The sequence below is a fragment of the Heterobasidion irregulare genome (genome assembly GCF_000320585.1).
Source record: "Heterobasidion irregulare TC 32-1 unplaced genomic scaffold scaffold_09, whole genome shotgun sequence".
Lineage (NCBI taxonomy): Eukaryota > Fungi > Basidiomycota > Agaricomycetes > Russulales > Bondarzewiaceae > Heterobasidion > Heterobasidion irregulare.
The window spans coordinates 1710197-1737581 of record NW_009258205.1 but is presented as its reverse complement, the minus strand read 5'-3'; the positions used below and the strand labels follow the sequence as shown (position 1 = coordinate 1737581).

Genomic DNA, 27385 nt, shown 5'->3' with positions numbered 1-27385 from the left:
GCGTATCCATGAGTTTGGGCATGAGGCGAACGCATTCGTAGAATATTCTCGATGCACTGATAGCATATCGAGGACATTCATTGAGGCTGGATGAGCTCCTGATGCAGACGGACACAGGCCGATGATCGTGGTAGGAAGCGAGACTGGAAACAAACTCCATGCACGAGATCACCGCCACCATCCCTTCACACCTTGCGCTCACACTCCCTTCATTCCCGTTCGATCGCACTCGCGACAGTCTCGTTTTCGGCATCACTCAGAAGCACAGTTGTACAATAGAGACTTGAAAAGTAATGTCTATATGCTATCATACAAAGAACGAGGAGAAGAACAAAATAGCATGGAGATTGCGAGGATACGGCGAACCAAGAGAAGAACCTGCGTCAGGAACAAGAGATGTACACAGACAAAAGGGAAATTCAAATGCGTCCAAATCGATAGGAGACGATGAGATAGAGATAGGATGAAAGAAAGGGCTGCATAAGAGTGAACACTGTGGTACGTTTCTTGAGTCTGCTTTGACACGATCACCGCCTTCAATCTCTCCGACCTCCTCTTCGCCCGTCATGGGGATTCATCGTCGTCGCAGGCGGAGAGGGCAGGCCATAGGACTGCGCTTGTGCCTCGCAAGCGCATCCTCGCGACACAAGAGAGCCCCACACTCGCATTGAACGGGGCCACCAGACCCTTCGTGCACGGTCTGATTATGTCGGGCGAGATCGTATGAGCGCCCGAACTTGGTTTTATGAAGCTCGCAAACCCATGGCCCGTTTCCAGGTGCTTTGCGCCTCGATGTACCTGCTCGGGTGCTCTTCGCCTCCCCCTCCGTCTCGTCCTCGGCCTGCACGCCAGCAGCCCGCTTACCGCGAGCCTTGCCTTTCGCACGCGCACTCGCCTTCCTCTTCGAGGCTTTTCTCCTTCTCTGGATCGTCCTCGGTGTGTCGAGCCCTGTCATCGCTAGTTGATGGCTAGGTCCTGCAACAGATGCAGGTACGACTTGGACAAACGGATGCACCATGTGGAAATAATCCTCTTGGTACCCGTTGTTGAATTTGCTTGTAATTGATTGCGCGACCTTGGCTTCGGCCAGCATCTGGGGTACTAATGGCAACCCCTCTGCGGCCTCCGCCTCAGCCGCATGAACGTCCTCGCGTGTCGCCCGAACTCCATTTGACCTCCGGACGGTCCTTGTGTCCGTTTCGTCGAGCGGCGCCTTACGTTTCGCGGTCGTCCCGCTCTGTGATACAACGACTTCAGTGATTTACTGATTGTCAGAAGACAACAGATGGGACTGACCATGATCAGCGCCGGGGGCGGCAGTTGGGAATGTAACGACATCTGCCCTCGGATGTCGTCTATGATGTCCGCAATATGCATCAGCGGCGATTGTCGTCGTGAAAAGAGCGCATACCATCTTGGGCCATCGAGCGGGTGACTCGTCCCTGCATTCCGCTTGAGCTCTTATGTTGGGCCACATGCCCTGCTGCCTAAGATACAGAACACGACAGTGAGTGGCACAGTCGCATCAGGTGATGGTAGGTTGGTAACAGCTGTTGGCAAGTTACAGATAGTAAAGAGCCTTACACTTACCCCGTTGGTGGCCCACAGTGGCTGGCCAAAGTCGAGTTGCGGGGGCGGGTTGACCGTGGCCCAGTCAAAGGTCGCTGATGAAAGGAGGCTCAAATGGCACCCCGTCGGGATGCCGTACTGACAGAAGTATGCTTGTAAGTCTGCGGAAATGGGAGGGATGGACATGGTATGGAGCGCAGTGGGTGTTCGGATGCTGGTGCTGGGTAGTGGCTTGTGCGAGAGACGAAGCGCTGCCTCGTACTTAAGTACGCGCGCTTACTGTCCTCAAGTTCGGCGCAAAGAAAACTCGTTCCATTTCGTATTTAACTGAATGCCCCTATGGGTCCCCGTGCACGCGCATATCAAGCTGTGCAATCTGGGCATTCGCTTGTTTCGGGCGTGCACTGGTGCTTTGTGCGCCTTATGAGGTAAACGAGACAACATTGAGACGTCTTCTTGCTTCTTTCACCTCCCACCTTCCGGCTCCGTGTCCAGATTGAGAAGGTGGTGGCAAGGGACATGGGTACGTGTGGTGAGATCGCGCGTTGTCATTGGTTTCGAGACCGACTGGTGTATTTTTTCACGTATTCAGCGACTCGAGGTATGATGGTTTGCAATTGTTCTCGGTCTAACATGTCGTGTGTGGGTCTAATGATTGGGCTTCCCTGATCTTTGAGTGATTGATATGCGATGGTAAAGCCGGCAGCCATGGTTCAGATTCTTGGCAGGAACTTGCACTTCCATCCAGGCATTCTAAACACCCGATCCAAGGGGTCTCTGCAATTCTTCGGCAGTGTGACGTACACTTCGAATGTGATAGTAAGTACAAGCTTATTTGGATGTTTCTATCGTTCGAGGGTTTCGTTATCACGGTTCCGCGCACTTCTCATGATGATAGATGGCGGCTGATGCTGAACTGCTATTTTCCAGTGCTTGTACGTACAACAAAGACCGCCCCCTCCCTTTGTGTCCCGCCGGCTTCTTCGATATCAATCTGTCATGTCTATTGCTGCTACTGGGCGTCCATCTCGTTCCATCATCTTTTCGAAAACACTCCATGGCAACTTGATGCATTCAATCGAGTCGCATCTCGCACAATCCCTGCGCGGCAAGGGTACTCGGCGCCTGAAAGCGATTGAACCGAGTCAGGAGAAATGAAGTGCCTTAGATGTTCCACCGATCGCAGAACACGCCGTTGAGATGTCTTTACGGCGGTGAATACACCAGACAGTACCGAAACTAGGGAAGATATGAGGTCCGCTACTCCATGCACATGTTTCTTGCCGCCTCTTTCTATCTGGGGAACACAGAGCTCGAAGAAGGGTAGGATGGAGGCAAGAGAAGTACGAAGTCGCATCGCTCTTTTATTTGCCTCATAATGTGCACAAAGCATGGACTCATTCGTGGGCTACAAGGTGCGAGCTAGATGACAGCTTGTCGTGCGTCATATGCATAGAGCCAACGTAGGCCTTCAAGTAGTACGAAGGGGCAGTGCCTGCCGACATTCCGGCATTCAACATCTACTACTGTTTCTCATCATCCAGTATCGAAAACCTAGCTAATGAACACCTTCCTCCTCAAATTTTCCCATTGTACCCTCAATCATAGTTTGGATTATAGAATTATCGTGTTCCCATAATGTCCTCTGCACTTTTGAAGTATCTGTGGAATCTGTCGGAGTCAACACGAACCGGTGCCATGTAGGATAACTAGTAGTGACCATCCTGGGAAACATTCGGTAGCTTTCCATTCCGGCAAACTGATAGAAACGTGGCTTCTCTTGCTGCGCAGCATCGGGGAGATCCAGGCCCCTCAGAGGAGCTGCTGAGCAGGCGCGGTATGAATCAGGCCTTACAAGTGTATGTGAATATGTGGAATCTCACCATGCTCTACCCACGGTCTCTGCGCGGCTGTGTTATACAGCTCCTTTTGAACAGATGAAAGTGACAACACCAAAGCAAGGAAGGAGAAGCATTGTGCGCTGATTCACCTACATCATGAGACATACAGAATAACAGCTGTATGTGGGTACCCTCTTGCGCCGCGAGAGAGGTGTAGCTGTAAGCGGATGAGTCTGTCCTGCGCCAAACTGAGGGGCCGGTAGGCGCGCATAGTGAAAAGAACGCGGGGGCAGCGCTTCGACTCTGCAACGAACGACGACCCATTGTCCATTGTCCGAGCATCTATCGCACCCCTGACAATGTCTATTCCACCCATCCCTGCAAATTTTCGAGTGTACTTCACACAGAATGGCATTCTGACGGAGTGCCAATGGAGCCCATTTCCATCCCGGGATTTCGACTGGGCCACAGTCAACCGGCCCCCTCCACTGTACTTTGGCCGTCCATCAGTGTGGGTAAGTCGAAGCTATCTGTTGCTTGCTACATGATGTTATCAGCTTCTGATTGCCTGATGCGACTTTGTCACTCACTGTAGGCTCTGCCTCAGGCAGCTGGTGTGGCCCAGCCAGGGAGCTCAAGCGGGGATGGCCGCCGCTTTGGGGCGTGCCGTACGAAACGATGATCGTTCTGCTCACCACTGACATATGTCATGCATATCGTAGACGACATCCACTGGCCGATGTCGTCGCGTCCCACGACGCCCATTGGAGGCGTTATGGTAAGTTCCAACTGTCGTCCGATGACGATCAGGGTCTCATGCGGTGTATCAGAGCGGGACGACCGCGAAGCGCAAGGCGTCGGTGGACGATGCTGACTCGCTGAGCGTCCATCGTTCCAAGCGGACCAAGGCGCCGCGCAAGGACATTCGTGGGGCCGAGGCAGACACAGTAGAGGGGCTGTTGCAACTAGCACCCCAGATGCTGGCCGACCTTGAGGCCCCGTGACTACACACAAGCATATTCAACTACGGGCACGATGTGAATACTTTCCACATCGTGTAGCCGACTGTCGAAAGTACACCTGTTGCAGGGCCGAGCCGTCAACCAGAGATGGCAGGATTCGACATGCGGATCACGAGGCAAGGGGAGATAACAGACCAGGCAGAGAGGGCGAGCGCGTGTGCAGAGGGTGAAGCTCACAGTGAGGGGACTGCTAACGCTCAGGTCGGCGACAAGACAGAGGAGAAGCGTGAGAAGAGGTACAAACCACCTGGGGATGGGCCCTGGATTTGCGAGGTCCATAATCGAGAGTTTGGGCGCTGGTACGAACTGGACCGACACATGAGGAGCCGCAAGCACGAAGAATTCGCAGAGGAGTTCCAGTGCGAGCGATGTCAAGATTTCTTTTCTCGCAAGGACTCGCTGCAGAGGCACCAGCGTACGGCCTGCTATCCTCCAGACGACGACAGTGGTGCTTCATGATGGGCACGGAGGAGGATGACGAGGAGGGGAGAAGTGGGTCCGCCTGCAGCAACAAGGACGCACCGTACTGCAGTCCACTTTTATGCACGCACATATCTTTTCTTGCTGCCGGTCACCCCCCTCTATCTCATCGATGCTCATCGATCTATGCATTACATGTCTTCTTATGCATAGCCAGTTCTTCTGCCCCTAACATCATTCCTTCTCTCGGCTCGTAATTCGCATGTGCTATTTTTTCCTCGCTCTCGTCGTTCTCTTGTACGAGATGTTATGGCCGTTTTATGGCCGTTCGTCTCCTTGTTGAGGATATGTGAATCTGGGAGGCAGTTTCAAGCAGACACATTTGAGGGCGGTGGAATGAAAATTGTGCACGATGGTCCATGGAGGCAAGTCACTAGCAAGTCGGATGTGAATGAATTCTCGGACGCAAGTTGTGGCGCTGACATGGCGCTGCATCCTACCACGATCATCGGTCTCAATTTGTCTCAACAGCCTCCTCTTTCTCAGAAACTCGAGCCCTTTCCTTCATGCAGCTATCGATGCACTGGCATATGAACGTGGTCAGTCCACGAATTCGTTGGCCTCACATGTCCTACCTCGTGGACAGGCATCGATGAGTTCGCAGCATATAACTCTTTCATATCACGACACGATGCCACCGCATGCTTGAAGATATAGATACTTTGAAAGTGCGAGGCCATTGAGAGCAGACTGTGCTAGTTCATCCGTCATCTGCTATCAGTGAGCGAAGTTTCGCAGCCCAGCCCCTCACATACTCCTCTAATAAAGTCATTGACAGTGTCAGCTAAGACTGGATGGATTCCCTCATTCATTCTTGTTCAGTATGTTCTACACATGTGTAGGCATGCCATACTGCCACATGTCGCAGGGATCATTATACTTCAACATACGATGAGGAAGCAGAACGAAATGTGATGCGCATTGATGTCCTAGACCGCGGCCTGAACAAAATGGCTAAGGCGGGTAAGCAGCAGATAGTCAATCAGCAGTGCGAGGGGAGGGGTAGTGGACATTGCCATGTATATCGTGCGATGAAGTGTAAATGAGGAGGAATGCAGCGCAAGGGAGTTGGAGAAGGTAAGCACACCGCACTTCGGAAAGCAAAAGAAAGTAAGGTAGAAAGCAAGTGGAAAGCAGAAAACACGATGCAGAGCAATATCCAGGCTCCTACCCACCACCGTGTCGAGGGCAAGGGTCTATTACTATGAGGAAATAATGAAAAACATATGAGAAAACATATGACAAATGAATGATGTAATGAAGTAACATTTTGAACCTTAATCCCCAGTCAGAACCCAGCCTAGTTGGAGCTAGCATGCTCAACCATCGGTGTCGGAGATGAAGTGAGCTATGCCCTGATAGAAAAATGGCCCTTTACTAGATTTACTTACTCCGTAATTCTATGAGTATCTATTGGGCTATAGTGTCCTCGTGCCAGAGTCAATATTACCATCTGTGCTATTCCTTGCTATATCGCTAATGGCCTTGTACCTTATATTGATCCACTCTCCTATCACAACCTAGCAACTAGTTATGTCTATGATCGGTGTTCCTATTATGCCCTAGCAAATAGCACATTAAGTGCCCTATCCTATACCTAATTCTGCATGGGATATATATTACTATCTAGCAAAGTATAGCATAATGCCCACTCCCACGCTCTGAAGAAACCACCCTAGATCACCCAATTACTGCCTTCTGCTAGGTTAGCTACCTCCTGTGCCTCGCGCCGCTTTCTGTGAAACAAGCCAATAAGTTAATATTATCACAAGCAGACCGCCTTGATCACAATACATACCATTGATTTTGCTTTAGTAGTGTAGATCTGCGTCATGATGTGAGGCCGTCAGAACATCATCGTCACAATTATAAAATGCACAGTATACATACCTTTTTGTCCAACTTGAACAACATCTTCCAATAGGTATCAAAGGCTTTCTTGGTAGCATCACAATTTTGTTCCTTCCACCAAGCTCCGCAAATGTTTCTGAATATTGGAATAGTCAGCACTGTACACTACAAGAGAGAGTGGATACCTACCTTGTGGTCACCATATGTAGTGGCCACAAAGGTTGGCCAGTGTCCTTCACACTATTGCTGCCATCTCTTGCTTCAGTGGAGCTCGTGCATGTGGAGGGAACTCTGGGATTTGATGCCATTGTGATTGCTCCCGAGGCTTGTTCTATGCTCACACCAGGATTTGGTGTCATTACAGTGGTCGTTGTTGATTGTTCTATGGCAGCATGCCCCTTATTAGTATAGCCGGTGGTTGTGATGGAAGCGTTGGACGTCTCAACAACACTGCTGACAGTATTGTAGGTGGCTGGCTCAATGGATGCGTTGGCACCACTCTCTGGACCTACAGGGGATGCCTTATTAAGGGAGAGAACAGTGTTTGCAGAAGCATTCTCTGTCAAAGCGACAGTGCTCGTGGTTGCTCCCTACCATTAGGTTAGTGCACTTCTCTAGTCACAATGATAACAAAGCCTTACATCATTGGTGTTTACAGAAGTGTTCTCTATCGGGGCGACAGTGCTCGTGGTTGCTCCATCTGGAAAACTACCCCTTTGTATTGAGCTCTAATTAGTTCTATTTATGCATAATTAAGAACAATTAGGATTAGACATTTTTAGCTTACCCCCCCTCTAAACCTGTTCTAATTAGACATAATTTTCATAAATTAGGAATTATTAGGATTGATTATAACTTGAAATTTCGGAAAAATCATAATAAATCAAGCATCACAGTTCTCATAGCCTTCTTATAGAGTCATGTCTATTAAAGCACTAGTTAAACACCTGAACACAGAATATACCTTATAATAAACTTGCCTTCTGCCAGAGTTGAACCAACAACCTCATGTATGCAAGCATCCAGGACAGATGCTCTAAGCCACAAAGCCACAAAGTCTAATATATAAACTTGGTAATCTAAATAAGTAGACATATAGGCAACCTCAACATCTCTGATTTTATTTAACATTTATCTTTCCTCTATCTTATAAATAAATAGGTCAATAAATACCTAAAAAGTCAGGTCTTTCAGGATTTAGTTTAAACACCAGCTAAAAAGATAATAAACTAATGGAAAATTGATAATACACTTTATATAGGATAAAAATAAATTATGGCACTTATACAATTTGGACTGAGAATGTGTAAAACTATGATTGAGTGTGATATTCAATGGGACTCTACTAGTATAGACAATGCTACCTAAATTTGCAAATTTGATCAAAAACATGATTATGAATAATCAAGATCCAATAAGAGAGAGGGATTTTCCAAATAGCCACTAGTGAGATAGAGGGTGGGGACAAGAGTATATGTATGGCATGCCTATATATAAATAAGGACAAGATTGTTGGAGGTGATCTTAATATGCTTAATGCATATATTTCCTATATGGCAGGCAAATATATCATTCTGGCACCACATACCAACATGACTGTCTTTTCCAGAGCCTAATAGCTAGAGGAAAATACCAAGTTTGAGCATCTTCTGTATAACAGGGCAATAGACAATATGAATAGTGCTAAAAATTGTAATATCAATAGTGATGATGATTGTGTGCTGCACAAGATAGTATTAGCTACTATACTAATAGACAAGGTCTATAAGGCTGCATATAGCATATCCCTAAGTCCAACCCCCATGTTGTGTCCTATAATGACCAGTAGCAGGCATTGGCTAACAATAACAACTTTAATGATCCTGTGTGCAAGGACAAGGTACCTAGGTCTTCATAGCCTCTTGTGGCAGCTGCCAAGCTGCCAACAAAGTGGCTAGGAGCATCAATGCACATTTCTCTCTTTCTATGTCCCTTATAAAAGCAGCTAGAAAGTCAGCAAAAGAGCTACAAGATAATGGTATAGGCATATATGAAGGAGAGTAATATACTGAAATAGTATAGAATGTGCCACATCTTTACCTTCTCACTGATAGAGTAGTAGTACTTACTATTTCCTACTAATAATTAAAGACTTCTTAGTATAGAATTAGTGCTAATATCATGAAATTAGAAACCAATCCAATGCTCACAATGTGTTGCTCCCAATTAGGAAATTAGACACTTTTAGATGTTATTAACACTTTTAGATACTTTTAGACACTATTAGATATAATCTGGAGCTAATACAAGGAGGTGGTTTTCCAGATGTTGTCTTCTTTTAATACCACCACCCACTTGTGCCCACAAGTGTGGGCCTGTATCCTCTTGCTGCCACCACCCACCTTGCCTACGCTCATGCTCTCTTGCTGCCACTGCCGATCCTCAGCACCCATGCTCGCACAGGACGAGTACATGCTCATATTCTCTTGCTGTCACTGCCCACCTTACTTGCACTCATATTTTCTTGCTGCCACTGCCCACCTTGCTTGCACTCGTACCCTCTCACTGCCGCTGCCAATCCTAGCTGCCCATGCTTGCACAAGATGAGTGCAGGCTTGTGTTCTCTTGCTGCCGCCGCCCACTTTGCCTGTGCTTGTGCTCTCGCGCTGCTGCTGCTAATGCTAGCCACCCATGCTTGCGCAAGACAAGTGTGGGCTCATGTTCTCTTGCTACCACTTCCCTCCCTGCCTGCACCCATACCCTTTTGTTGACCCTCTTGTTGCCATGTGCAGACTGTTGAGCCTCAAACAGAGTCCAAGATGGAGGACTATGTGCCACTCACAATCCAGTGTGCTCATTTTAGATGCAGGGCTGTCCTTTGTTTGAAGTATTTTGCATACAGTAAAATGATAATATTTTGATGGTAATAATGTTGTATAAAATACCTGTGTGAGGCTGCAGACGGGGTCTGAGCTAATGACCAGATTTCTGACTATTGTTCTGGATAAGCTCTGACTGGTCTGAACTAAGACAGATGCAGAAAGGTAATTTCCTAATGGCAGAGTCTTGTTCTAACCTCTGATTTGTCTGAGCCATCTGAATTCAGAACAATCAGAAGCTCTCAGACCTGGATCAGACATTGGCCAATTTCCTGATGATTGATGCAAGTCAAAAAATCTTCATAGTAGACAAGAAACTCCTGTGACAGTCAGCAATTTGTGTAACAGAGGCTATGATCCATGTAAGTTAGTAGAGTCAAAGAATTTGGACAGGGCAGTGGAATTGGAAATTCAAGCAAGATTCACTCACCCAGAGCTTCTTTGGAATAAAGGAGAAGCACCATAGGTTTACATCATAATGTGTCCCAGAGCCAACCCATTAACTCCAAGGACCCCTTGAGCAGAAGAGGCATCCAGACACATGGGTCAAACAGGCATGCATACAGTCGCAGACAAGCAAAGTTGACAAAAAAGAAAAACAATTGTAGTGGCTGATGCGCCTAAAATTTACGAAATCTGACTGCAGATTCAGACTCAGGAAGTCAAAAGACATCTAAAAACACCTTTTTGGGATTTTCACACAAGAAATTGGGACCTGCCAATTTTTTGGCAAATTTTTACTAGTGCTAGATGCCCCAAAAAAGATACATGTGATGCCATGTGAAGTAAACTAGTTGAGAACTGCCTTGATGCTCATCATTGTACTTTGAGAAACAGTGCGATGGCTTTTTTGCTTGTGAATAGCTCATTCCATCACCTTCGTGGTCAATCCTCTGCAATATGCATCTATAAAATGCCATGAGCAATTGAAGAAGTGATGAATGTCCTCGACAGGACAATTGTCAAGGCATTTGAGTGCATGCTTCTTTGCATCATCAAACTTCTCCTTATAGACCTCACAATACCTGTACTTAACAGAACCCCAGTACTGCCAAAATAGGGAATCAATAAACAGAGAAAAATAAAATTGAAAATGGCAGAATAAGCAGTTTACTCATCATCTCCATCAGGTTGAGCTCACAATGGAACTTTGGGAGAAACATACAAATGTGACTGTGAGCAGTAATCTCCTGTTCAAGAAGGGAGACTTGATTCTTGACATCGGCCTGGTTTGAGAGAAGACGAGCCATGCAGCAATGCTCATTCTCAATTGAGCACACCAGCGAGCACTTGGCCCATATGCACATTACCTTGACAATTTTTTGGCGATAAAATATAGATATTTTCAGCAAATCTTTGATGGATTCATAAAGTACTCATTGAAAGGAGTCAATTGGTGTATTTTACGTGATTTATAGACCTTTTTTGTGGGGTCAGCCAATTTTTGGAGGTTTCCGGGTCAAAGAATTACTTTTTCTGGACTAATGGCTTGTAGGACTTTACTCATAATATTTCCACGACATCTACTCAAGCATTGCTATCGATTCCGGTGTAGCCGGGAAGCCCTAGAAATGGGTGTCAAAATTTGTCGACTCTGCTTGTCCGCGACTGTACTTAAGGATGATGGGATAGCACGTAGCCTTTTGAGCAAACCACCACCCGGGATGCACCCAATTGCCACTCATCATCCAAAGCCCACCCACTCCACCCTTTCCATTGACGCCATGTCCTACCATGGATACCAAGGCCAGACGGCACACCACGAGCTCTACCTGTCCTACCTTGACCAGTGGGCCACCTCAGCGTTTGTGGTCTCCCACCATGGGACCATGCGTATGGGTATCACCAGCCAGTGACCCGTGATTTGGTAAGTGCAATAGCTTTGATCACATCTCAACACAATTTAGGACTCATGTCCGCCACGATGATTATCTTCTTGCAAGCACCGCAAGCTGGAATTTCCACCCAAGTTCTCCCCCAATGATCCCATAAATGTTGACGCCACGGATATCAGTGTCTCAATTGAGACTGCCTTGATTTTCATCTGGCCCGCCTGTCCCAACTCCTTCATCTACCTTATAGTTTTCGCACCTGCTCAAATGCTTTCCATTCGAACCTTCTCCCTCGAACACCACCATCAAGATGTCGCTCAACACTTCCAGCACCAACCCTGTCCAAGTCCAACAGAACATGTTCTACTTCTGGCTTCGTATCCTAGGCCTTGGTCTCGCTGGTCTACTGCTCGTGTCATTCGTCGTACTTTCTCGCAAGCGCACAGTGAAGCGGTCTCAGCTTCGTCCGCTTCTTCCTTCGCCCTCCAATCAAATACCACCCACGCTCTTTGCTGCGACCTCCATAGTCCTTTCATCATGTGTTACGCGACTCGGTGCGGGATCTTTACATACGATGAGGAGGGCTCTCGAGTCTGTGTTTCTGCATCATGGTATGCTCTTTTGTATTCTCGCGTTGACAATTGCTTACTGATTGCATTCGATGCAGGACTTTGGAATCGCCAATTGTCAGCAATGCATTCATCTTTGCTCCCCGTGTACCAGACAAGGCCAGACATATCTGAACCAATTGCTATCACTCCAGCTATATTCCGCGAACGAAGTCCTCTCGCAGTGGGACGTACACGAGCCGTGTGTACGTCAGTGTCATTTGTTGCTTCTCGTCGAGCAGTGTTGTGGTCCTACGACGTCTTGGGATGGTGGCGCAAAGCTTTCGTATGCCTCGGAAGCGTTCACCTTGCTTCGGTGCTGAAAAGTAAGCTCATATACTCCTCGCCACCATACATTCTTACTCACGCTCTCATTTTCAACAGTGCGCTTATCAATGCACATCTTGTATTCAGGGACAGTATCCAATCACGGTGTCCAGTCCGCGGGAGACTCTGGCCACTGGGTTTTACCTGACGAGCATGGGTTCCTCCAGGCCCCACCATTCACATCGTTGCAAACCTCTCCGGCAATGTTTGATATCCCATCTCTCGCATTGGACACTGACATGAACGACACGTCATCGGATGAGTCTTTCAAGACATCCACTACATTGACCACGCCGTCTACGCCCGGATCTCTGACAAGCATAGATGACGAGGTACTGGAGCCCTGGATCATGAACCGCGTTCCCTTCTCGCAGTCCTCGTCACCGCCGTGTGAGGGTAAAGGATCACCTGGCTCATTGGCTGATGTACCTGGAGAAAGAGATATCACGGAAGGAGATGATATCTGCGACGATATCATCACGGAGAGGAAGAACCTCTTCTATGCCTCAGTTTTTTTCGAACCGATGGGATCCTCACTCCCTTCCGTCGACATCTCCACCTTCTTTTTCCAGGAAGAACAGTCACCGATCTCTACTGCACCATATCAGGACGCGTCATTACCCACCATCATCGTGACTTTACCATCGGATCCGTTTCTCATGCTCGAGAGTGCCTCCGTCGACTCTGACTATCTATCCGCACGCGGCTCCGACTGGTACTACGGATTCGAGCTTGACACTCGTTCATATACCAGGTCATCTGGTTTCAAGCCGCTTGACATGGCCCTAAGTATCATCGGGTGCCTCTTCCGCTCAGCGTTCAGCTACATCTTCGGACCTAGGACCTAGGACCGTTGTCTAAGATCCAGGGCGATTATGACGACTAGGATTGCCTCTTTTCTGGATCTGCTTCTTTTCTTTGCACGAACCCTCAATTCTCTTGGACAGCTTCTGGATCTCTCGCACAACTTTGTGTCTTTCTCTTCGACAACCTCTAGGCAAGGCTTGCACAACACACAGACTCCACTGCACGACTATCAGGACTCTACTGCATGCCTACCAGGACTCTATCGCACGACTATGGGACTCCATTGCACAACACCGTGACATGATTCTATTGCACGACTATGCATGACTTCAGGACTCTATCGCGTGATGTTATGACTCTTCAGCTTCAACTTGCACTATCGGATTCTTTGCACATCGTTTGATGCTCCACGCACGATCCTTCTGGCTGCCTTGCACTATTCTCTATTTGCACGATTCTCAAACTATTACTACACCCCTGTTCGATACCGCCTACCTCTTTCCTGGGCTTCCTTGGATGTCAAGAGTCTGTCAACATGATTGCTCGCCCGCTGATCGAGTTGACACGTATCTAGCGGCCTGCCCTGCTTTTCACAGTGCTATCAACCACACTATCCACCATGCTATCCGCCACGCTATCCACCATGCTATCCACCTCGCTGTCAAAATTGCTGTCCATCTTGCTATCCATCTTGCTATCCACCATGCTATCCACCTTGCTAACCACCACGCTATCGACTGGCTTTCCATACTGCTTTCAACATTGCCTTCGAGATGCTTTCACCTTGCTTTCACACTCCTATCCCTCCGCCCGTCACCTTTCTCCCTGCATTGCTCCCGTACCCCATTAACCTGCTTCTACCTTACCCCACGCTATTATTATTCCTATAGCCATCCCACACATAAGCATATCTACACCTTCTCCATATGCACACCTCGTCCAATACTATCCTTCCCTTTGCATTGATTGATTAATGGCCGTGCGGTCATTCTGGTGCCAGAGTCCACGGGTGTCCTCCCTGGATATCAAACCAAAAGTTGACTTGTGATTCGGTGCATACATTTACATCCGTTCATTCAGATTGCATCGCGAAAGGAATTATAGCACCTTGCGAGAAAACATCCTATATCAAGCGTCTGAGAACACCGCTCCTCAGACAATAGTTTTTTCCATGGAACTGTAGGTTCCGCTCGTGTGGTATATTAAAGGAGGGAATGGTTCAGATCCGTCGGGATGACGCGGAGGTGTGCTGGCCGCAGCCTCCCGCAGGAGTTTGCTGGCACGGCGGATGCCGAAAGGTGCCGAAGAATACGACTGTGCAATTATTGCAACCCCACTAGCGGCATTGCTTCACAGTTCATGCACTTCGTTTTGTCTATCCTTGGTTTCCATTCAATACTAGGTGGCAAGAACAGGGATGCATGAATTCCATAAAGCTGTAGGTAGAGCATAAACTTCGAAACTAAACAAGACAGACATACGATATAGAGGCGTTGAGAGATTCGAGAGGATGCGTGTTGCAGATCGATGGAGATGGACGCAGATGGGAGGGGCGACAAAAGAAAAAGAAAATCACGATTATCGTGCATCTGCCTTCGCTGACTCTTGACTCATATCCACCTAGATCCTCCCTCTTCCATCAGCACAAGCCCCCATCGTCAGGCATCCATCGCGAGTCGTTTAGCGTCTTTATCTTGAAGGAAAGAGGCGGCGGCATCTCTTCGTCTTCAAGTGCGTGTATAGACCATCTCGGCGACTGAACTCCTGCAGACAGACCCAGACGACAGGACCCTGGTATTCTGCATGGCCGGGTTTCGTCTTCCGGTGGCGTACTAGATCTCCGTGGTGACGGAAGACCTTGCCATCTAACTTGCAGATATGCGGCCCCTCACCGTGTAGTTTGCCTCTCCTCCTCGTGCTTACCTCATTGCTCATCACTGCTGGAGCATCCGTTGGCAGAGCCATGACATTAGATCCTGCAATGGACACTGGTATGCCTTCAGCAAATGGATGCTCTATCGTGATATGATATCCGATGTGCCCATTGTTGTATTTATCAGTGTTCCCTTGTATGGGTCTGGCCTCTACGGGCCTCCAGGATGCGACCTGCAACTCACAGCTCGCGTTCGCCTCGGCCATACTGTCTGGATGCCGCTGCGACTAAAATTCAGTGCCTGTGCACCTTGTAAAAGAAAGAAACCGACCATGTATACTGGGCCCGGGACATGCGAGGAGTGAGCTGTATTGGGGAAGGTCGGTGGCGGCCATGGGACCGTGTCGTATTCTGGCCACAGATCCACTTGGTAGGGTAGTGGCTCTGATTTCGGAACGCGCTCTGGAAGACGAGATTCATGTGTGGCAATGAGTTCGTTTATCCTCATAACATCATGGTGTATGAAGACTGACCACGCAACCCAGACAGAACCATAGGCGTGTTCAAGTGGGCTTGAACTGCGCGGCTTTCAGCACTGTACCTGGAAAGGGACGTAGCGCTTGTGCTTTGAATGCTCTGCCCCAGAAACAAGCTTGGATTCTAGAGCGGAGGCTACTGTGAGTAATGTTGTTTGGGCTGACTGCGACACGAGCTGACAGTCGCGACAAGCAGTGGAAGATCTTGGACTGACGATGGCATCCAATGGCATCTGATGATGCCACTGAAAAGGGCCGCTCCCCAGCCTCTCGGAACTCTCCATGTATGTTCCTTGGAGACAATGGCCAGCGAGGGAGAGAGACAACTCGTCGTAGGAAAAGTAAGGTGTGTTCATTGCTACGTGATGAAGGAAGGTTCCGGGCTGGATGCTGGTAGGTAGATGTTAGACGTTCGGAGATGGGTGGCAGTTAGCAACTCAGCCGGAGCTGCCCCTTTGTATTTAACTACATCCGCTTATGGGCCTCCGTGCACGCGCATATCAAGCTGTACAATCTGGCCATCCGCCTGTTTTAGGCGTGCACTGTTGCTTTGTGCACCTTATGAGGTAAACGAGACAATAATGCGACGTCTCCTTGATTCTCCTGCCTCCCACCTTCCGGCTCCGTGTCCACATTGAGAAGGTGATGGCGAGGGATATGGGTGCGTGTGGTGAGATCGTGCGCTGTCATTGGTTTCGCGACTGACTGGTGTACTTTCTCACGTATCCAGCGACTCGAGGCATGATGGTTTGCAATTGTTTTCAGTCCAAGATGCCGTGTGTGGGTCCAATGATCGTATTTGATTATAAAGCCGGCAGCCATGGTTCAGATTCTTGGCAGGAACTTGCACTTCCCTCAAGGCATTTTAATCACTGGATCCAAGGGGTCTGTACAAATTCACGGCAGTCTGATGTTCCAGGTTGCAATCGAGCTCTTCTTGAATCTGTCTGCGCGCACGTTTCGCATAATCATTGTACTACTCGCCTTGCCTGTGAAGAGATTTCATACAATGCGAAGCCTGTGACGTACACTTCGAATGTGATAGTAGGTACAAGCTTATTTGTATGCTTCTATCGTTCGAGAGTTTTGTTTATCTATATTCACGGTTCTGGGCACTTCTCATGATGGATGGCGGCTGATGATGAACTGCCATTTGCCAGTGCTTGTACGTACACAAAAGACCGTCGCCTCCCTTCGTGTCCCGCTGGCTTCTTCGATATCAATCTGTGGTGTCTGTCACTGCTACTGGGTGTTTATCTCGTTCCAACATCTTCTCGAAACGCTTCATGGCAACTTGATGCATCCAATCGAGTCGCATCTCGCACGATTCCTGCGAGAGGCAAGGGTACTCGGCGCCTGAAAGCGATTGTACGAGGCAGGAGGAAATGAACTGCCGTAGATGTTCCACCGATCGCAGAACGCGCCGTTGAGATGTCTTTGCTGCGGCAAATACATCAGACGGTCCCAAAACTAGGGGAAGAAACGAGGGTCCACTATGGTTCTTGCCTCCTCTTTCCATTTGTGGAATACCGAGCTCGAAGAAGGCAAGAGAAGTAAGAAGTCGCTTCGCCCCTTTATTTACCTCATTTACCTCATAATGTACACAAAGCATAGACTCGGTCGTGGGCTGCAAGGTCCGAGTTAGGTCACAACCTATCGTACACAATAGAGTACCCACGAAACCCATCGAGGCCTTCAAGTAGTACGAAATGGTAGCACCCGTCGACAGTATACCCAGCATCCAACATCTACTACTATTTCTCATCATCGAGCATCAAAAATCTATCATTGCATCGTCAGCCTAGCTACTGAACGTCTTCCTTCTTAAACGCACCAATGAACTACCTACACAGCTGTTCATACGGCCAATTGCATTTCCCCCCTGCCCTCGACTATGGATGGGTCCTGAGCTACACGCGGACAGTTCACAGTGGACGGATCACACTTCGTTCACCGACGCGCCTTGTGGGCGTCATCAGATGCCAATCAGTATCGTAGCAAGTAGACTGCTTGACGTGGACTTTGACTAGTGTCGCAGTCAGAGGAGGGGAGAAGACTCGGACGCGGAGGGGCAAGCTTCGCGGAGAGGGGTCGCATATCTGTAAGGTTGGGTGGCAAGGTCTTTTGTCACCACAGAGATCTGGTACGCCACTGGAAGACAAAACCAGTCCGCGTTGAACATCGAGGCCCTATCATCTGCAGGAGCTCAGTCGTCGCGATGGTCTGTACATGCACCTGAAGGCGAAGAGATGCCTTTGTCCTCTTTTTTCTTCAAGATGAAGACCCATGACGTCTAACAATGAATCCTCAATCGCAGGTGGATATAGGAGAGAGAACCTACCGGCAGACTCGCCATGGCCGATCTTCTTGTCATTCCTCTTCCTCTTCCATCTCCATCCATCTCCATCCATTTGGATGCCCACTGCCATCTCGTAGCACGGCTTGCCTATCTTGTTTGTTTTCCAGTTCTACCCTGTATTTAGGTTTGGAATATAGAAATTCCGTGTTCACATAATGTCCTCTGCACTTTTGAAGTATCTGTGGAATCTGGCGGAGTCAACGCGAACCGGTGCCATGTAGGATAACTAGTAGTGACCATCCTGGGAAACATTCGGTAGCTTTCCATTCCGGCAAACTGATAGAAACGTGGGTGGCTTCTCTTGCTGCGCAGTATCGGGGGGATCCAGGCCCCTCAGAGGAGCTGCTGAGCAGCCGCGGTATGAATCAGGCCTTACAAGTGTATGTGAATATGTGAAATCTCATCACACTCTACGCACGATCTCTGTCGCAGCTGAATTATACAGCTGTTGTGAATAGGTGAAATAAGAGTGACAGAAGCATCATGCGCTAATCCACCTACATCATGAGACATACAGAATGACAGCTGTATGTGGGTATCCTCTGGGAGCCGCAGGAGAGCTGTAGCTGTAGGGGGATGAGTCTGTCCTGCGCCAAAATGATGGGCCGGTAGGCGCGCATAGTTAAAAGAAGGCGGGCAGTGCTTTGATTCTGCAACTAACAACGGCCCATTGTCCATCTACCACACTCCGTAAAATGTCAATTCCACCCGTCCCTGATAATTTTCAAGCGTACTTCACTCAATACGGCCTTCCAATGGGGTGCCAATGGAACTCATTTCCATCCCCGGACTTGGACTGGGCCACAGTCAACCCGACCCCTCCACTGTATTTTGGCCGTTCATTGTGGGCCACCAACGTAGTAAGTCGAAGCTATCTGTTGCCTGCTACATGATATTATCAGCTTCTGATTGAATGATGCGACTTTGCCACTCACTGTCGTAGGCTCTAACTCAGGCAGCTGATGTGGCCCAGCCAGGGAGCACAAGCTGGGATTGCAGCCGATTTAGTGCGTGCGGCACGAAATGACGATCGTTATGCTCACCACTGACATAAATTATGCATATCGTAGACGACATCCACTGGCCTATGTCGTCGCGCCCCAACCCTCAGTGGCCACTCCCGATGCCCGTTGAGAACGTCATGGTAAGTTCCGACTGCCATCCAATGCTATTTGGGGACTCACTCATTGTATCAGAGCGGGACGACCGCGAAACGAAAGGCGTCAGTAGACGATGTCGAATCAGAGGGCATCCATTGCTTGAAGCGATCCAGGATACCACGCGAGGACATGCGTGGGGATGAGGCAGACGCAGTAGAAGAGCTATTGCGACTAGCGTCCAAGATACGAGCGGACCTCGAGGCCCCTCTAATGAACACAGCTACATTCAACTACGGGCACGATGCGGACACTTTCCACATGATGCAGCCGGCTGTCGAAATTATACCTGCATCCGTTGCAGGGCCTAGCCGTCAACCAACGATGGCAGTGCTCGACACGCTAATCACGAGTCAGGGAGAGAGAGAGTCCCAAGCGGGAAAGGCGAGCGCATGTGCAGAGGGCGAGGCTCATGGTGAGACCGCTAACGCGCAGGCCAGCGGCGAGACAGAGGAGAAGCGTAAGAAGAGGTGCAAACCACCTGGGGACGGGCCATGGGTCTGCAAGGTCCATAATTGCGAATTCAGGCGCTGGAACGAACTGGACCGACACATGAGGAGCCGCAAGCACGAAGAAAATGCAGAGGAGTTCCAGTGCGAGCGATGTCAATATTCTTATTTCCGCAAGGACTCGCTGCAGAGGCACCAGCGTACGACCTGCTATCGTCGACAGTGATGCTTTTTGATAGGCGCGGAGGAGGATGCTGACGACGAGGGAAATGGGTTCGCCTGCAGCGACAAGGACGCACCATAGCGCAGTCCACTTTTATGCACGCCCATGTCCTCCCATTCTGTCTTTTCTTGCTTGCCAGTCGCCCCTCTCTATCTCATCGATGCCATCGATGTACGCATTCCACGCGTCTTCCTACGTATAGTCCTGCCCCTAACATGTTTCCTTCTCTCGTACTGTGGTTCCCGTGTGCTATTCTTTCCTCGTTCTCATCGTTCCCTTGCACAATGCATGATATGGTATCAGTTGTTCGTCTCATTGTCATTGAACGGAGATTCTGAGCGGAGATTTTGAGTAGGTGCATCTGAGAGCAATAGCATGTGCACGATGGTCCATAGAGGCAAGTCGGGCGCGATGAGCGCAAATATATTTGCGGGCACAAGTTGTGGCGCTGAGACGGCGCTCCTGGATTCCTTGCTTCCCACCGCGATCATCGGGCTCAGCGGCCTCCACTTCACTCAGAAACTCGAATCCTCTCCTCGATACCGCTATCGATGCATTGGAATTTGAATGTGGACATCCCATGAATCCGCTGGCACTCACATGCCCTACCTCGTGAACAGGCTTCGACGACTTCGCGGCATATAATCCTTCCATATCACGGCATGATCCCATGCTCAAGGGTATCAATACTCTCGAAAGTGCGAGTGAACCGTGCAGGCTCATCGATCAGCGCCGAGTGGTGACCACTGAGTGCTGTGTTGTTTACACCACCCAGGACCCACTTCGCCGAACCTTCTTCGAGTTGTCACGTGCACGCTGAATGCAATATTAATAGAAGCCTGCAGCGGATCCTCAGCCTTCCTCCCCAACGACTACAGCTCAAACGCCTAACATGTTCGTGGATTCATTATGCTCGTACTTCAGTTTCTACTTAACGCTTCTAGGTCTGATCGAACGCCCACTCAACAGTCTACTCCTCTCCTTACCGGCGTGCCTCCCGCTCAACCTGCAAAGCGTGATCAAGCTCGGCAGCGTTCTCACCAACCAACTACCACCATCCCTCCTCTGTGGAGACCTGGAAGGCCTTTGATGCTGTTCGGTTTTCTCTTCACGCGTGACTTTCTTGACTGGTACTGCACGGTCAATAAGGTTGGCCCTATCCGCACTGAACAGCAGCGGTTCACCACCGACACTGTCGCTTTCGATAAAATCCGATTTGATGCGAAACTCAGGAAGTCTGACTGTAGAACGGTATACACAGGCGAAGACGAACCCGATGATCTGGCTTTATGCTTGGTGATTGGGACTAACTATCTGGAACAAGACCGAAAGCGACCAGATGAAGCCATCATTCAGAGCGTTCAGGCTGCCATGGGTGTCAATATGGTGCCGATGTGGTACCGCATGTACTAGAGGTTAGCCACTACGACTCTTATGAAACATCCGTTACTGATACAATATCCAGCACTCTGTTTCCCCTCTCGTTGTGGTTGTCCACGGATGTCTGAGTCTGGGCCACCCAATCTCGTGGATCGCATATGTGCAACTCAGTGTATCGCGAAGTGTTTCTTTTTCTTTCATTTTCCACCATGTTTCGTGATACTGTTTCGAAGGCACTCGATGATTGTTTTTGCTCATACCGGCTGCAGCCATGGTCGTGCGGAGGAGGTGTGGAAGAGAGGAGTTGCCATCTCCTGCAGTTCAAAGGCATATTGGTAGTACTACGCCCCTTGAGAGTAGACCGTACGGGTTCATCTGTCATCTGCTATCAGTGAGCGAAGTTTCGCAGCCCAGCCCCTCACATACTCCTCCAATAAAGTCGTTGACAGCACCAGCTAAGACTGGACGGATTCGCTCACTCGTTCTTGTTCAGTATGTTCTACACAATGCCATACTGCCACATGTCGTAGGGATCATCATAGTTCAACACAAACGATGAGGAAGCGGAGCGAAATATGATGCGCATTGATGTACTAGACCGCGGCCTGGACAAAATGGCCAAGGCGGGTAAGCAACAGATGGTCAATCAGCAGCGCAAGGGGAGGGGTAGTGAACAATGCCATGCATATCGCGCGATGAAGTGTAAATGAGGAATGCAGCGCAAGGGAGTCGGAGAAAGCAAGTGCACAGCACGTCGGAAAGTGTCTTGGATAGGAAAAGAAAGTAAGGCGGAAAGCAAGTGGAAAGCACGATGCAGAGCAGTATCAAAAGCACGCGAGATGGCAGTTGCACGGCGAGGCAGAAAGCATGCAGAGAGCGCATAGAAAGCATAGGCGACAGCGAACAGAGAGCAGGCCGGCAAGCAAAGAGGCGCGGCTGGATATATTCCAACCCATCATCGCTATAAACAAGTCGACATATTTCTTAACATCTAGCAGTTCGTGGGCGACAAGACGGTATCAGGCAAGTGTGCAGATTCAGGAAGTTATGCAAGATAGTCTGGAGCTCGTGCAATAGCCTAGTCCTAGTACGATAGGAGCGAGTCGTTGTGCAAGTTGAGTGCTGAGATATTCGTAGGAGGAGTCTGAAAGTTTCGTAGTTGTGCGATAGATCCGTTGTACGAAGAGTCTGTGCGTTGTGCCAGTCGAGTCGAGCAATTGTGCGATGGGGTCCGGAAGTCGTGCGATGGAGCCGCCGTGTAAGAGTCTATTTTTTGTGCAGATAATTGATGAGAGTCGAGAAATCTTAGTCGTAGACAAGAAATTCCTGCGACAGTCGGCGATTTGTGTAACAGAGGCAGCTATCCGTGCAGTAGAGTCAAAGAATTTAGGCAGTGGAGTCGGAAAGCTAAGCAAGATTGAGCAGCAGCAGAAGCAATTGCGGTAGTGCTGTCCTTGTCATTCCGGATCACATATGCCTATCCGAAATCACAAAAAGTCATCCAGTAATGGAGCAACGAGCGGAAGAGGTCTCCAACAGCCCGCAAAATCTGTGGCGTCAAATCCGTAGACACAGCCGAAGCCATGTGCGGATAGGGTATTGATGTCGACGGCGACACTCTTGAGCCTTGTAAACGGATTGGACAGAGGCGACAACGGCAGTAGGGATGGACGCGTCGCGCAGCAGCGAGGATAGCGACGTCTCTGCTTCACCCGGAGGGTGGCCCTCCTCTATGAAATGATCTCGAGATACTAGAGTCAAGGATCTATTGTCCTTCGGATTTGGCGATGAGAACTACAGCAAGTGAAAATCGTCTGAGATCCACGACATCGCATCTTTTTCCTTGACACTAGATCCCTCAGCACTAGTCAGAGATCCGGGCGTCGATGAAGGTGTGAACGGGAAACGAGAGAATTCTCCAACGATCGATGATCACTGACGATGTCGTGAACGACGCGAGAGATCAATACAATGTCAAATGATGCAGGAGAGGCCCACAATATCACCCAAGATGCCAGAGTGTTGTGGAACCCTTGAGTATCGACTGAGAGCTCATGATGAACACACTCTCCTGCCAATTCGACATCATCTGGGACAGAGACAAAGGCGGATGATGACCTTCAAGCAGATTGATCTAGAGGCAAGCGCACTGTGAGTGAAAGTAGGTTCGAGCGTAATGATCAATGTATGCTGACGCACTCGCGATCAAATATACAGTGTGTATGCTTCAAAAAGATTCTCATGCCGCTCAGTCAAGAATCGAACTAATTAAACTAGAAGACGCCTTACCGAGTCGTATCCACATTGACACACTTAGAACTTCTTTGGAATAAAGGAGAAGTACCGTAGGTTTACATCATAAAGCGTCTCGGGGCTGACCCGTTCAACCCCGAGGACCCCTTGAGCGGAAGAGCCATCCTGCGCCAGGTACATGGGTCAAACAGGCGCGCATACTTAAGTACAACGGGATAGCAACTGGCCTTTCGAACAAACCACCATCCGGAATTGACCCACTTGACACTCCTCATTCAAAGCCCACTCAGTCCGCCCTCCCCATTGCCACCATGTCTTACCAGGGATACCAAGGCCAGACGGGGCACCGCGAGCCCTACCTGTCCTACCCTGACCAGTGGGCCACATACTCCAGCACTTATGGTCTCCCGTCGTGGGACCATACATACGGGTATCACCAGCCGGTGGCTCATAACATGGTAAGCGTAATACCTCTGACTCTGGCCGCAGACTATCCTGTCGGTGGCGCTATCGTAGTCGATTCCATGTCGCTGATGAGGCTCACGCCTTTTAGCACCCATATGCCTCCCCGGGACAATATGGGGAGTCAGGGCGGAACGACACCCCGCCGTCCATGGGACGAGTCGAGGCCCGGCGGCATGGGAATCTTCAAGGTGCGGGTGTCGTCGCCACCCCTGTCTATGGCGCGGACCCGTATGCGCCATATCAGACCATGGCGCAGTACAGTACGTGGTGCTATGATGCCATGATGTTCGACTAGCTTACTATGGTTTACCTCTTCCTTTCCGTAGGCTATCATTCGCCACCGATGGACCCCATGGCATCACTGCCGCGATACGATGTCACTCCGGAATTTGTGGTCAGTGCGATAGTTTTGTGAAGTGAGGCCCAACGTTGATATCGAACCTTCCACCTGTCCGTCGGACATATAGTGGTCTGAGAGCACCATGAGATCGCACGGCCGGGGCAGTATGGCCCAGGCACAGACTACGCAGGGAATACAACATACACCCTGGCGGATGTCTGAAGTCGAGGCCATACAAACGAACACCAATGAATTCAACAATGGGGGCAGCATGAAATGTTCCGCCGCCGCCCAGCCATTCGCTGAAGGTGTACTGGCGTCGGTCGCAGGACCTAGTACTTCACGGATACCGCCAGTACCTCCTTCGTCGACAACTGATCAGGCGACGAAGAGCAAGGGGAGAGTGATGGAGTGCAAGAGTGCAAGAGGGGCCAAGGGCAGAACTCAGGCGAGCGCGAAGGCTCAGATACTCGGTAAGGCCGTGGCGACGAAGAGGACAATGCCGCCTGGGGATGGACCATGGATCTGCCATGTGGAAGGCCAAGAATACGCCCGTTACTGGGAGATATTGCGACACAAGGAGACGACAAAGGGCCATGATGAGTATAAAGGTCCCTGCATCTGCGTGTGCGGAGCAGAGTTCACTCGCTCAGATGCCATGAGCAGGCATCATAAGCGAAGCTGCCCCCTCCGTTCTAGGCCATCGTCTCATCGCAGGTGAAGTGGAGGGGAAGAGATGGTGAGGGTTGAATGGGTCGAAAACGTACCAAGCCTTTTGATTTCTCCGTCTTCCTTCTCCATCTGTCCACACCCACCATCGATTCCGCTGATCGATCTGAACAGTTTTCATGCTATATATCTCCTATATCACCTGTCTTCGTCTTTCTCTTGCGTTCCGCTAATCTTGTGTATCAGTTGTTTGTATCTTTTAGCTCTTTGAGGCCTGTCACTTACCGAGGAACTAATATCGATTTTTGAAGAGGGATATGAATGGTGTGCATCGCAAAGATCGAAGAGTATGAAGTGCTCGGCATGATAGATGAGAGCTGGATGAGTAGGCACTGTAGGATGAGTAAATGGGTACAGATGCCGAATTCCGGCAAGGCCATTCGCTTTGGCGTACTTCGGCATCCCGACTTTCCGTCCTCCTGCTGCCTGCATCAACATCGATGGTTCCAACAAGCTAGTCTCACAGCATACGATATCCATTTGCGGATGCACAGAATTGACATCTCATGGGGAAATGGACACCACGTCCTCTCGCTGCCCTCAAAGCTCATTTGCTCCACTTCTGCGTCCCGGCCAAGGTCTGGCTATGACAACGTGGACACAAAATAGATCTATAACGACCGTAGGTAAATGGTACACTGGGATATCGAACGAGATCGGCCTATTCAGAGAGATGACGATGGGAATACATGTCCCAGATCGATGAAGATCCAAGGAGATAGGATGAGAGCAAAGCTAAAGATAACTTGATCAAAGCGAGTCTGCGTTCAGGTTTTTTCTCCTCCCTCCTCCTGTGAACAAGCATGTACCGTTAGACGTCATACATCTTCATCTCGAAGAGGAAAGAGGACCATGGCATCTCTTCGCCTTCAAGTCCGTATGCAGACCATCGCGACGACTGAACTCCTGCAGACAGACGCAGATGACAGGACCCTGGTACTCTGCGTGGCCGAGTTTCGTCTTCCGGTGGCGTACCAGATCCCCGCGATGCCGAAAGACTTTGCCATCCACCTTGCAGATATGCGGTCCCTCTCCGTGGAGCCCACCCTTCTGTTTCCTAGTCTTCTCTCCATTTCTGCTCGAGCTCTCCTTGTCTTCCCTTACTTGAACTTCCACGAATGGAGCGGGCAAAGCCTCTGACAGCGAAGTATCAGGTCCTGCAACAGGCACCTGTATAGCTTCAACAAACGGATGTCGATCGGGAGATGGTTCCCGTTGCGCCCGTTGTTGTATATATATGTTGCCTTTGCATGGTCTGGGTTTCGGCAGCCAGCCTCCAGGGAGATGACCGCATCGCCGCCATGCTTATCATAGCCCTGCTGTTTGTGCGACCCTGTAGCGATGAATGAATCATCTACGAGAAATGCGAAACAAGTAAACTGACCGTATTTCCCCACATGGGTGCTGATTGCGCTGCCTGTTGAGTGTTAAATCGCAGTCGTGAATTCTCCTGGTCTTCCTGGGCGTATCCTGCAAGGCAGAATTCCCGTAGCAGAATTAGCCATCCTGCGTCACAAAGCGGTGAAGTCCAACTGACTGTATATTCCAACAGGAGCCACCAGAGTGTCAAGGCAGGCCTGCGCGTAACCCGCACTGCTGGAGGCCACGTCTACGCCGGGAACGGATCCGAACCCGGTGTCATCAGGGAATTGCCCCTGAGCAGTGCCAGCTCTCTAAGATCAAAGCTACGGTGAGATATTGTCCATGTCGACCAGCATTAAACGATTGACTTACCATGTAACTGGTTGGCATCTGATGATCCCTCGGATGCACATTGGGAAATGAAGCGTACTGGTCATCGTGGATGTGTGGCTCTAGCACCCATCCAGGGTAGGTGGCCAGAGGAAAATGCCGCTGGGTGTACAGGAGGTCGTCTGGAAAGTTCATAGTTTTTGTGTTGGAAGAGGAAAGTGCTCGATAGCTGATCTTCGATCCTCACTAGCGATGAGAGGCAGTAGTAGGCGTCGGATGTTGGGTGACGGTTGACGAGTATCGCAGGTACTACCGTTCGTACTTAAGGGCTTTCATGAGCTCCGCACGTATGGCGCATAACAAGCTGTGATCTAGCCTTCCAGCTCGTGAAAGAGTCCACGCTTTGTGCACATCATGAGGTAAATCGAAAAGCGACGCGACTTCTCCTTACTTCTCTCGGCTCTTATCTTACCTTTCTTCCAGCTCTGTTGTCCGCATATAGAAAGAGATGGCAAGAGACATGAGTATGGCGTGGTGAAACCTTACTTCTTCATCGGTTTCGAGACCGCCTGACGTATTTGCCGCCGCACGGACATCTCAACAGCGCGTTGTTCGATCGGTGGAACACCTCAGACAGTCCACGGTCTTCTCCTGACTCAATATGATCACTCTCATGCGCATGCTCTGAGTATTCTTGCCTTTCGCAAAGATCGTGGGAGATGCGATTCGAATGG

At 49.5% G+C, this 27385-nt stretch overlaps 12 protein-coding genes across 12 annotated transcripts; 5 read left to right on the top strand and 7 right to left on the bottom strand.

Moving 5' to 3' along the window:
* Window positions 1–574: 574 nt before the first annotated feature.
* HETIRDRAFT_165515 (uncharacterized protein) lies at window positions 575–1755 on the bottom strand (the record flags this gene model as incomplete). Its single annotated transcript, XM_009552016.1, has 4 exons — window positions 575–1237; window positions 1297–1355; window positions 1412–1487; window positions 1591–1755. 4 exons carry the CDS (start codon window positions 1753–1755, stop codon window positions 575–577), a joined length of 963 nt encoding a protein of 320 aa, XP_009550311.1.
* A 504-nt stretch (window positions 1756–2259) lies between these two features.
* On the top strand, window positions 2260–2727 carry HETIRDRAFT_120906 (uncharacterized protein; the record flags this gene model as incomplete). The annotated part of the gene is made up of 2 exons (XM_009552015.1): window positions 2260–2388; window positions 2500–2727. 2 exons carry the CDS (start codon window positions 2260–2262, stop codon window positions 2725–2727), a joined length of 357 nt encoding a protein of 118 aa, XP_009550310.1.
* A 1042-nt stretch (window positions 2728–3769) lies between these two features.
* Window positions 3770–4891, top strand: HETIRDRAFT_120905 (uncharacterized protein; the record flags this gene model as incomplete). The annotated part of the gene is made up of 5 exons (XM_009552014.1): window positions 3770–3925; window positions 4006–4078; window positions 4133–4188; window positions 4241–4357; window positions 4472–4891. 5 exons carry the CDS (start codon window positions 3770–3772, stop codon window positions 4889–4891), a joined length of 822 nt encoding a protein of 273 aa, XP_009550309.1.
* Window positions 4892–6618: 1727 nt separating this feature from the next.
* Window positions 6619–7858, bottom strand: HETIRDRAFT_429328 (uncharacterized protein; the record flags this gene model as incomplete). Its single annotated transcript, XM_009552013.1, has 7 exons — window positions 6619–6648; window positions 6711–6737; window positions 6803–6899; window positions 6953–7353; window positions 7405–7471; window positions 7551–7568; window positions 7728–7858. The coding sequence occupies 7 exons, from the start codon at window positions 7856–7858 to the stop codon at window positions 6619–6621; spliced, it is 771 nt and encodes a 256-aa protein (XP_009550308.1).
* Window positions 7859–10685: 2827 nt separating this feature from the next.
* On the bottom strand, window positions 10686–10928 carry HETIRDRAFT_325058 (uncharacterized protein; the record flags this gene model as incomplete). Its single annotated transcript, XM_009552012.1, has 1 exon — window positions 10686–10928. One exon carries the CDS (start codon window positions 10926–10928, stop codon window positions 10686–10688), a length of 243 nt encoding a protein of 80 aa, XP_009550307.1.
* A 792-nt stretch (window positions 10929–11720) lies between these two features.
* HETIRDRAFT_326002 (uncharacterized protein) lies at window positions 11721–14161 on the top strand (the record flags this gene model as incomplete). The annotated part of the gene is made up of 5 exons (XM_009552011.1): window positions 11721–12064; window positions 12362–12387; window positions 12446–13187; window positions 13560–13720; window positions 13770–14161. 5 exons carry the CDS (start codon window positions 11721–11723, stop codon window positions 14159–14161), a joined length of 1665 nt encoding a protein of 554 aa, XP_009550306.1.
* Window positions 14162–14884: 723 nt separating this feature from the next.
* HETIRDRAFT_325498 (uncharacterized protein) lies at window positions 14885–15340 on the bottom strand (the record flags this gene model as incomplete). Its single annotated transcript, XM_009552010.1, has 1 exon — window positions 14885–15340. A coding segment is annotated over one exon (456 nt), but the record flags the coding sequence as incomplete, so codon positions are not given.
* A 2456-nt stretch (window positions 15341–17796) lies between these two features.
* HETIRDRAFT_421072 (uncharacterized protein) lies at window positions 17797–18641 on the bottom strand (the record flags this gene model as incomplete). Its single annotated transcript, XM_009552009.1, has 3 exons — window positions 17797–17897; window positions 17946–18072; window positions 18465–18641. The coding sequence occupies 3 exons, from the start codon at window positions 18639–18641 to the stop codon at window positions 17797–17799; spliced, it is 405 nt and encodes a 134-aa protein (XP_009550304.1).
* Window positions 18642–19156: 515 nt separating this feature from the next.
* Window positions 19157–21739, top strand: HETIRDRAFT_479494 (uncharacterized protein). Its single transcript, XM_009552008.1, has 4 exons — window positions 19157–19713; window positions 19932–19963; window positions 20638–20686; window positions 20737–21739. Exons 1-4 carry the CDS (start codon window positions 19253–19255, stop codon window positions 21203–21205), a joined length of 1011 nt encoding a protein of 336 aa, XP_009550303.1. The 5' UTR covers window positions 19157–19252; the 3' UTR covers window positions 21206–21739.
* Window positions 20990–21739, bottom strand: HETIRDRAFT_149190 (uncharacterized protein). Its single transcript, XM_009552007.1, has one exon. The coding sequence runs from the start codon at window positions 21552–21554 to the stop codon at window positions 21225–21227; it is 330 nt and encodes a 109-aa protein (XP_009550302.1). The 5' UTR covers window positions 21555–21739; the 3' UTR covers window positions 20990–21224.
* Window positions 21740–23586: 1847 nt separating this feature from the next.
* On the top strand, window positions 23587–24951 carry HETIRDRAFT_324916 (uncharacterized protein; the record flags this gene model as incomplete). Its single annotated transcript, XM_009552006.1, has 4 exons — window positions 23587–23883; window positions 23979–24086; window positions 24186–24284; window positions 24358–24951. Coding segments are annotated over 4 exons (1098 nt in total), but the record flags the coding sequence as incomplete, so codon positions are not given.
* An 836-nt stretch (window positions 24952–25787) lies between these two features.
* On the bottom strand, window positions 25788–26846 carry HETIRDRAFT_429324 (uncharacterized protein; the record flags this gene model as incomplete). Its single annotated transcript, XM_009552005.1, has 5 exons — window positions 25788–26116; window positions 26149–26292; window positions 26344–26376; window positions 26497–26632; window positions 26694–26846. The coding sequence occupies 5 exons, from the start codon at window positions 26844–26846 to the stop codon at window positions 25788–25790; spliced, it is 795 nt and encodes a 264-aa protein (XP_009550300.1).
* Window positions 26847–27385: the final 539 nt, after the last annotated feature.

Bases quoted from the DNA above. Each gene is read 5' to 3' on its own strand.
- HETIRDRAFT_479494 (XM_009552008.1), top strand. From the start codon at position 19,253: ATGCGTGGGGATGAGGCAGACGCAGTAGAAGAGCTATTGCGACTAGCG. The intron at 19,714-19,931 runs GTGCGAGCGATG...CTTGCTTGCCAG, and splicing joins GAAAATGCAGAGGAGTTCCA to TCGCCCCTCTCTATCTCATC. The intron at 20,687-20,736 runs GTTCGTGGATTC...TAACGCTTCTAG, and splicing joins ACAGCTCAAACGCCTAACAT to GTCTGATCGAACGCCCACTC.
- HETIRDRAFT_149190 (XM_009552007.1), bottom strand. From the start codon at position 21,554: ATGACAGATGAACCCGTACGGTCTACTCTCAAGGGGCGTAGTACTACC.